The sequence below is a fragment of the Carassius gibelio genome, chromosome B18 (assembly GCF_023724105.1).
Source record: "Carassius gibelio isolate Cgi1373 ecotype wild population from Czech Republic chromosome B18, carGib1.2-hapl.c, whole genome shotgun sequence".
In the NCBI taxonomy this organism is placed as follows: domain Eukaryota; kingdom Metazoa; phylum Chordata; class Actinopteri; order Cypriniformes; family Cyprinidae; genus Carassius; species Carassius gibelio.
In genome coordinates this window covers 27,913,826-27,921,480 of record NC_068413.1, presented here as the reverse complement: position 1 = coordinate 27,921,480, position 7,655 = coordinate 27,913,826, and the positions used below count along the sequence as shown (strand labels likewise).

General features: G+C 38.6%; 1 protein-coding gene across 1 annotated transcript; it reads right to left on the bottom strand.

Annotated features, from left to right (window-relative positions):
- Positions 1-903: 903 nt before the first annotated feature.
- On the bottom strand, positions 904-5,436 carry LOC127977354 (extracellular calcium-sensing receptor-like). Its single transcript, XM_052582228.1, has 6 exons — positions 5,219-5,436; positions 4,663-4,954; positions 3,202-4,020; positions 2,842-3,072; positions 1,912-2,035; positions 904-1,802 (listed from the first exon to the last, which is right to left on the bottom strand). Exons 1-6 carry the CDS (start codon positions 5,434-5,436, stop codon positions 904-906), a joined length of 2,583 nt encoding a protein of 860 aa, XP_052438188.1.
- Between the last annotated feature and the right edge of the window lie 2,219 nt (positions 5,437-7,655).

Below are 7,655 nucleotides of genomic sequence, written 5' to 3'. Positions count from 1 at the left end.
ATGAGTTCAAGAAGAATACTAGAAACATGTGGCCTTCATTTCGGGACATCTTGCCACTCTTGACCAAACAGTACATAAAAGGGTGACTTGAATATGGTAAATGTGTATAGACCTGTGGAGTTCGGGAAGAAAGCTTTATGGAATGAAAGTAGAACTTTTTGGATCAGTGGTATGTCTGATGCAAAAAAAGCCAAAGCTTATAAGCAGAAGAACACCATCTCCAATTGTCAAATATGGAGGTGGACCAGTCTTTTAATGGGGCTGCTTTGCTGCATGGGTGATTGTTTGAAGTATCAGGCCATTGTGGCAAAGACTGGGATGCCTTCAGTGCAGAAACTGAAGCTTGATGATCGATTGTCTTTCCTGCAGGACAGCCATCCTAAAGTATACATCCAAATCTACTTAAGCTTGGTTCTTCAGGAATCATTTGTAATGTTCTTAAGTGGCCTGTTCTATCTTCAGATTTAATTCTCATTGAAAATATTTGACTGAATCTGAAAGAAAGCAGTAGCACAATGAAAGCAAAAGATTATCAGTGATCTGGAAAAGAAATGGGCCAAGTCTGCAGTAAAGAGGTAAGAGCCTATTTGAATGTATTTATTTATTTATTTATTTAATTTCAGATTTATTTATTTATGTATTCTCAAAATCATTCAAATGTGTATTAATAAACTTTTTTGGTAGTTTTTTTTTCATATTATAATCATTATTTACTGAGACGGTGCATGAAAATACACATATAAAGCAAAACATCTCTAATATTTCAGTTAGAATGTTTCATCAAACTGATTAGTGCACATTTTTGTTGTTGTTATAGTGATAATATGCAAATGTCTAGTTAAATATAGTTATATATTGCTCTCAGGAAAATTGTGTCCAAATCATGTCTTTGATTTGTAAACCTTATCTAGCCATCATGTTCTTTTTTATATTTTTCTCAGGTTTAAGTAGAATAATATAACATTTTGGGGTGAATATACACAGCAACAGGCCATAACTGGAAGCCAAAATAGCGAAAATCTCCACAGCTACTGTGTACTTCCCCGGTGAGCTGACGTAAGCTGGCACAAATGCAATCCACACAGCACAGAAGATCAGCATGCTGAAAGTAATGAATTTAGCTTCATTGAAATTGTCTGGGAGTTTTCGAGCAAAGAAGGCCAGCAGGAAGCAGACCACTGCTAACAGACCGATGTACCCCAGTACTAGTACAAACCCCACAACAGATCCCACCGTGCACTGCAGGATCACTCGAGCACCAAGCTCACCTCCTGCACTCTCTGTGGGCAGAGGGGGAGCCAGCAGCAGCCACAGTAAACATATGACAATCTGAACCAGCGTGCAAAGGAAGATGCCTGCCCTCTGCTGGATGGGTCCAAAGTACTGCATCAAGTTAGATCCAGGCAGAGTGGCCCGAAAAGCCACTAAAACCACCACAGTCTTACTGAGGACACAGGCAATGCAGATCACAAAGCTGACTCCAAACAAGGTGTGACGTAGCATGCAGTTCCACGGCGCAGGGCGGCCAATAAAAACTAGTGCACACAGGAAGCAAAGGGTGAGCGATACCAATAGCAGAAAGCTCAGCTCTGAGTTGTTGGCCCGTACGAGGGGTGTGTCACGATGAAGGAAAAAAGCTCCCAGAATAGTAGTGGTCAGTGTCGCCCCGGTGACAGATAAGACTGTCAGGACAATTCCCATGGTATCTTGCAAAGACAGAAACTCCACAACCTTTGGTATGCACCTTGTTCTTTCAGTGTTTGACCAGAACCTCTCAGGACATCTCATGCACTCTGTAGAGTCTAAAGAATGGTATGGCTCATAGTCAAGGTTGTTTTTACATTGTGTAGATCTTGTAATGTTACTTGCACCTCTTGTGTAATGTATGTGGTAAGGTTAAAAAGTTAATACCTGTCATGTTACTGACTTCCCCTGCTGCACAAGGGAGACAGTCAAAACAGCAGACAGGTTTTCCTTTTTGTGCAGCCTTTCTAGTGCCTGGAAGACAGCTTGCACTGCACACAGATACAGGAACCTAAATATTACAAGAAGAAATTCTATCAGACTCAGAGCAATCTTCTAACAACCTTGTTTTCAGCACAAGCACTTACATAAATGTATTCCTCTTTTTCTATCATAAAAACACTCTCATGCACACATTCATAGTTATTCCTATGTCACATTTCATCCCTATGAGCAGGGTCTGTCCATTAAAAGATTGGATCTGCACCATTGTATTTGAGATGTTAGATAATGGATGCATTCACTTGCACACTTACTCATACCTTTTGAATGCAATTGATAACAAACATTTAGACACAAACTCATACATTCATATTTGCATGTGCTGTACAGAAAAAAGAAAAAAAGAAAAGAAAAATTTTAATCTAAAGCAAGTAACACCACAAACAGACATACAAGATAAAATTGTTTCTCGCCTACTGATTTATTTCTCAGTAATACAATAATAATAATATAAAATATAAAAGTAAAACAATAATAGAATATGTGTAGCTTATATATCTAGATAACTAGCTAACTACTGTAGCTCTCTGAGGAAACAGCTATTTTGCTTGTTTTTTTTGTGCAGGAGAACTGATTTGTAACTTCAGTATGTGAGGCGTCTGGTGTAATTTGCTTCCAGTTATTATTATTTATTTTTTACCATATTATTTTAATGTATTTCTGTAAACATGAACATGCTGGTTAGGAATGCAAATAAGTTTACTTTTTACTGCACTTTGTACTTTTATCCATATAAACTGTAGGTATTTCATTTTTGACTGCTGTATTTCAAGTTGAACTGTTAAAATAAAGCATTAGAATTCACTGGACTCCTACCTGGTCCACCCAGCCCCCTCCCCAGACCACTTTCTCAAGGTTGATGTACAGCTCCTGGCCTTGTCCTTTGGCTGCATCAAATTGCCCAACCTGGATGAAACTGACTGCTCCACTTTCCTCGACATGCCAGTTTATAATGTCATAAGAGGCAGATGGTTCGCCATTATCTTCAAAACAAACCAACTCACCCACTGGTGTTGTGAAGTTTACTGCATTTAAGTAATGCAGAAGCTGTAAAAGAAAAACATAAGATCACACACACACACACACGCACACACACACACACACACATACTATATATATATATATATATAATTTGTATTTATTTATTTATTTTTCCAAGACAGAGGAGGTCTGTACCTGCCTGGGCTTTATTTGAATCACATCAGGACATTCTCCATTTTCAAATGGCCCTCTACCAGGCTGACAGGTCATCATGTTGTGAATAGCATTGGCAATAGCATACACAGCCTTATACACATTGTAAGTGACTCTCAGCTGTGAAATATCGGTGTAGACGCTGCCATATTTCTCCACATTCTCTGTGCCTGTGCACTTTGGAATTTTAGATGAAGGCTGCCAGTCCTGTGCCAGTGAGCACCCAAAAATTTCTTCCCAAACATCTTTAACAAATGGTTCATTTGGCTGCTTCACAGGGTTCAGCTGGGCAAGAAAAGCACCAAGACCCTGAATATCAGCCCGACGCAGTGCACAGCCAATGGTACCAGCTAGGAGAGAACTGCTTGCTGGGTCAAAGAACAGAATAGAGGTGCTCCAGGCCTCCGTGGCTATCCATTGCCTGTCGGTAACATTCTGCACCACCACTTCTTTGAACAGGACTTTTATGTCAGGGACAATGGCGAATGTTACCACAACACGAGCTGTGGAACTCTGGATCCTCTCCACAATCCGCCTGATCCTGCTTTGTGAGTGTGATTTTGGAATGAATTCCAGGTAGTCCACACAGACCCCTGTATTTTCCAGTTCTTTCAAAAGGATCTGCACGCCACTTTTACCATATTCATCATCCCCTGCAACCACCCCCACCCAGGTCCATCCCAGCAGGTGCAGCAGACGGGCCATAGCCTTGGCCTGGAAAGCATCACTGGGGACAGTGCGCAGGAAAGTGTGAAATCTGTGACTGTCACTGAGACAAGCACAGGACGCAAAATAACTCACCTGTAGAGATACAACACAGATCAAAAATAGATTTCCCAAAATGTCACTGTATATAAAATATATATATATATATATATATATATATAATAAATCATGATGTTTCTGTAGTTCTGATGTTTAAAAATAGTTTATGCTTAGAAATGTTATGTTTGTTACAATTATTTGTTTATTTATTTACAAATATAAACTTATTACTTACTACAAATAGTTTTCAATAAATATGGGTAAAATTAACTGTTGCTTGTCAAAGTCAGAGGTGGATGAAGTACACAAATCAAATAGAGGAGTAAAAGTACAGATGCTCTAAAAAATATTACTCCTGTAAGTCTTAAGCAACCCTTTTCTATTTTACTTTGACAAAAATACAAATTCAGGACAACTCTACTATGTTTAAATATGCATTTTAAGTGTATTTTCTCAGTAATGTAATGTATGGGGACATAGAAAATGTACTTGCAAATGTAAAGTGAATGCTATGAAAGTGTTCATATATGTTGATGGAATATTTTGATATTTTATCTTATAATCTTTGCATATTTTTACAATAACAAGTTACAATAAATAATTTTATATGTAAAATAATAAATAAATAAATAAATAAATAAATAAATGAAATAATAATAATAATAATAAATAAACTACCATGGGGACATCAAACACTCCCAGTGTGTCAGCCACCACTATTGAGGCAGATGAACGAGCGTCACCGATAATGACAGGCACCATTGGTGTTCTGCTGCATTCTGCTCCCAACACTCTCTCCTCCTGCCCTGTAACCAGAGCTAAAGCAGCACTCAGTGTTGTGCCCTCAGTTAGGCAGGTGTCAGCTATCAGGTACCCCAGAGTAATGTTTGGAAGCAGTACAGGGTCCCGATTAATCTCCTCCAATGTAAAGATCATAGTTCTGAGCCAGCGGTATGAACGAAGATTAACACTGAAAGACAATGTAAAAATGTTAAGATTGTTAATTTTAGAAATACCCGAATGACTACATAGTAGGAAAACAAATATTATTTGTATGTGATAATCCCAATATGTTGACAAAAATACAAGATATTATTATTTCAGGATGAATAGAAATTCAGGGTAAGGCTGTACTGAATTAGAGTTAACAAAAACCCTCCAGAGAGACCATTTTGAAATTTTGAACCTAAACAGTTTTTTGCCTTTTAAGTAATTTTACAGAGACTACACTCACCCCTGGCAGCGAGAAAGATGCTGTAATTGAGTAAAAGCATGATAAGGCTGTGGTGCTTCAACATGAACTGGAAACAGACCACCAATTATCACATCTCCCTCTTTATAGAGACTTTCTGAAATAAATCTGCCCTGCAGACTGCAGGAGAAACGTGCACCAAAAACACTGACCATCTCTACAATAAATCCAACCACCCACAACCACATAATCAAGCCCATCAGTTTAAACACAGTGAAAGAAAGAGAGAGAGCAGGAAACTGAATGTATACTGAGTGCTGTGATTGTAGACTCACACTTTCTCAGCAAAGAAAGAAGGGTTGGATGATAACTACCCTTTTGTAGACTTTAATTTGCCTGGGGCAAAAGTGCATGCAAGAAGAAAACAAGTGAGTGGGGGATAACTGTAGAAAGCTCTGGTGGATAGCACAAAAACAAAGAAAAACTACTTTAATATGATTTTGTCATATTATACAGCTGCAAGCACAGATAAAAAATAAAAATAAATAAAACTCAGCATGCATCACATCTACTGTATAAAAAAAATTGAAATATTATTACTTATTTTTCAAGTAAGGGCAGGTCCAAAACAAAGGTGAAGTGCTCCTAGTCACTTGCCACACAATGGCTAAGTTTACATGCACAATGTTTGGTTCAGTCGGGCTGAATACATTCTGATTGATGAATATTATTTTAGTGTTTACATGAACGCTAAATAAAGTGATCAGGTTGAGTGCACGTTCATATGTCACAAGCTTCAAATCTGATTTTTTTTTTTTTTTTTTTTACATGCACACTGTACAAATAAAGTCGTCACCTTTATTTATATAGCGCTTTAAACAAAATACATTGCATCAAAGCAACTGAACAACATTCATTAGGAAAACAGTGTGTCAATAATGCAAAATGACAGTTAAAGGCAGTTCATCATTGAGTGATGTCATTTCAGTTCAGTTTAAATAGTGTCTGTGCAATCATTTACAATCAAGTCAACGATATTCCTGTGAATGAAGTGACCCCAACTAAGCAAGCCAGAGGCGACAGCGGCAAGGAACCAAAACTCCATCAGTGACAGAATGGAGAAAAAACCTTGGGAGTATCCCGGCTCAGTTGGGGGGCCAGTTCTCTTCTGACCAGACGAATCCAGCAGTTCAATTCCTGGCTCCAGCAAGTCAGATTGTGCAGAAGAATCATTTGTTTCCTGTGGTCTTGTCCCGGTGGTCGTCTGAGACCATGTCTTTAGAGATGATCTGTATCTGGGGCTCTAGTTGTCCTGGTCTTCGCTGTCTTTCAGGGCTATAGAGGTCCTTTCTAGGTGCTAATCCACCATCTGGTCTGGATATGTACTGGATCAGGGTGACTGCAGTAACCTTCTGATCTGGATACAGACTGGATCTGGTGGCTACAGTGACCTCGGAATAAGAGAGAAACAGACTAATATTAGAGTAGATGCTATTCTTCTAATGATGTACAGTAGCAAGTACATCGGGTGTTATTGGAATTAGGGTGTTAGTAAGAATTCTTTTGCTGCATTTTGGACTAACTGTAGTTTGTTTACTAAGCATTCAGAACAACCACCCAATAAAGCATTACAATAATCTAACCTTGAGGTCAAAAATGCATGGATTAACATTTCTGCATTTTACATTGAGAGCATAGGCCATAATTTGGATATATTTTTGAGATGGAAAAATGCAGTTTTACAAATGCTAGAAACGTGGCTTTCTAAGGAAAGATTGCTATCCTAACTGATGACGAAGAATTGACAGAGCAGCCATCAAGTCTTAGACATTGTTCTAGGTTGTTACATGCAGAGTTTGTAGGTCCCTATAATTAACACCTCTGTTTTTTTCTGAATTTAGCAGTAAGAAATTTCTCGTCATCCAGTTTTTTATATAGATTTTATGCATTCCATTCTTTTTTCAAATTGGTGTGTTTCACCCGGCCGCAAAGAAATATAGAGCTGAGTATCATCAGCATAACAGTGAAAGCTAACACCATGTTTCTTGATGATATCTCCCAAGGGTAACATGTAAATAGTGAAGAGTAGCGGCCCTAGTACTGAGCCTTGAGGTACTCCATACTGCACTTTTTATCGATATGATACCTCTTCATTCACTGCTACGAATAAAGAATTCCTTTTCAAGGGAACTTCGAACTGCATCCTCTAGGGGCCGCTATGGGGAACACCTCGTCGTGACCCATGTCTGAAGCATACATTGAAAAAAACACCAACAAGTTGGCTGGCAACAGCCCCTGACATAGGCATGAATATGGATAAATATGCGTCGGGAGAACACGTCATTCTGTTCTGTTTGAAGCGTGCATCTAAAAGAACTGTTAAGAGTGATCTTTCTTTGTCTATCATGGCTACTACTAGCAAGCGTTCAGACGGTGTGTTCATCTGAGTCTGCATTATTTTACACCCGAAGACACACAC

Coding starts and splice junctions, on each gene's coding strand:
- LOC127977354 (XM_052582228.1), bottom strand. CDS start 5,436: ATGGGCTTGATTATGTGGTTGTGGGTGGTTGGATTTATTGTAGAGATG. Junction 4,021..4,662: donor GAGTGTTTGATGTCCCCATG/GTAGTTTATTTA, acceptor GTATCTCTACAG/GTGAGTTATTTTGCGTCCTG. Junction 1,803..1,911: donor GGAAGTCAGTAACATGACAG/GTATTAACTTTT, acceptor ACCATTCTTTAG/ACTCTACAGAGTGCATGAGA.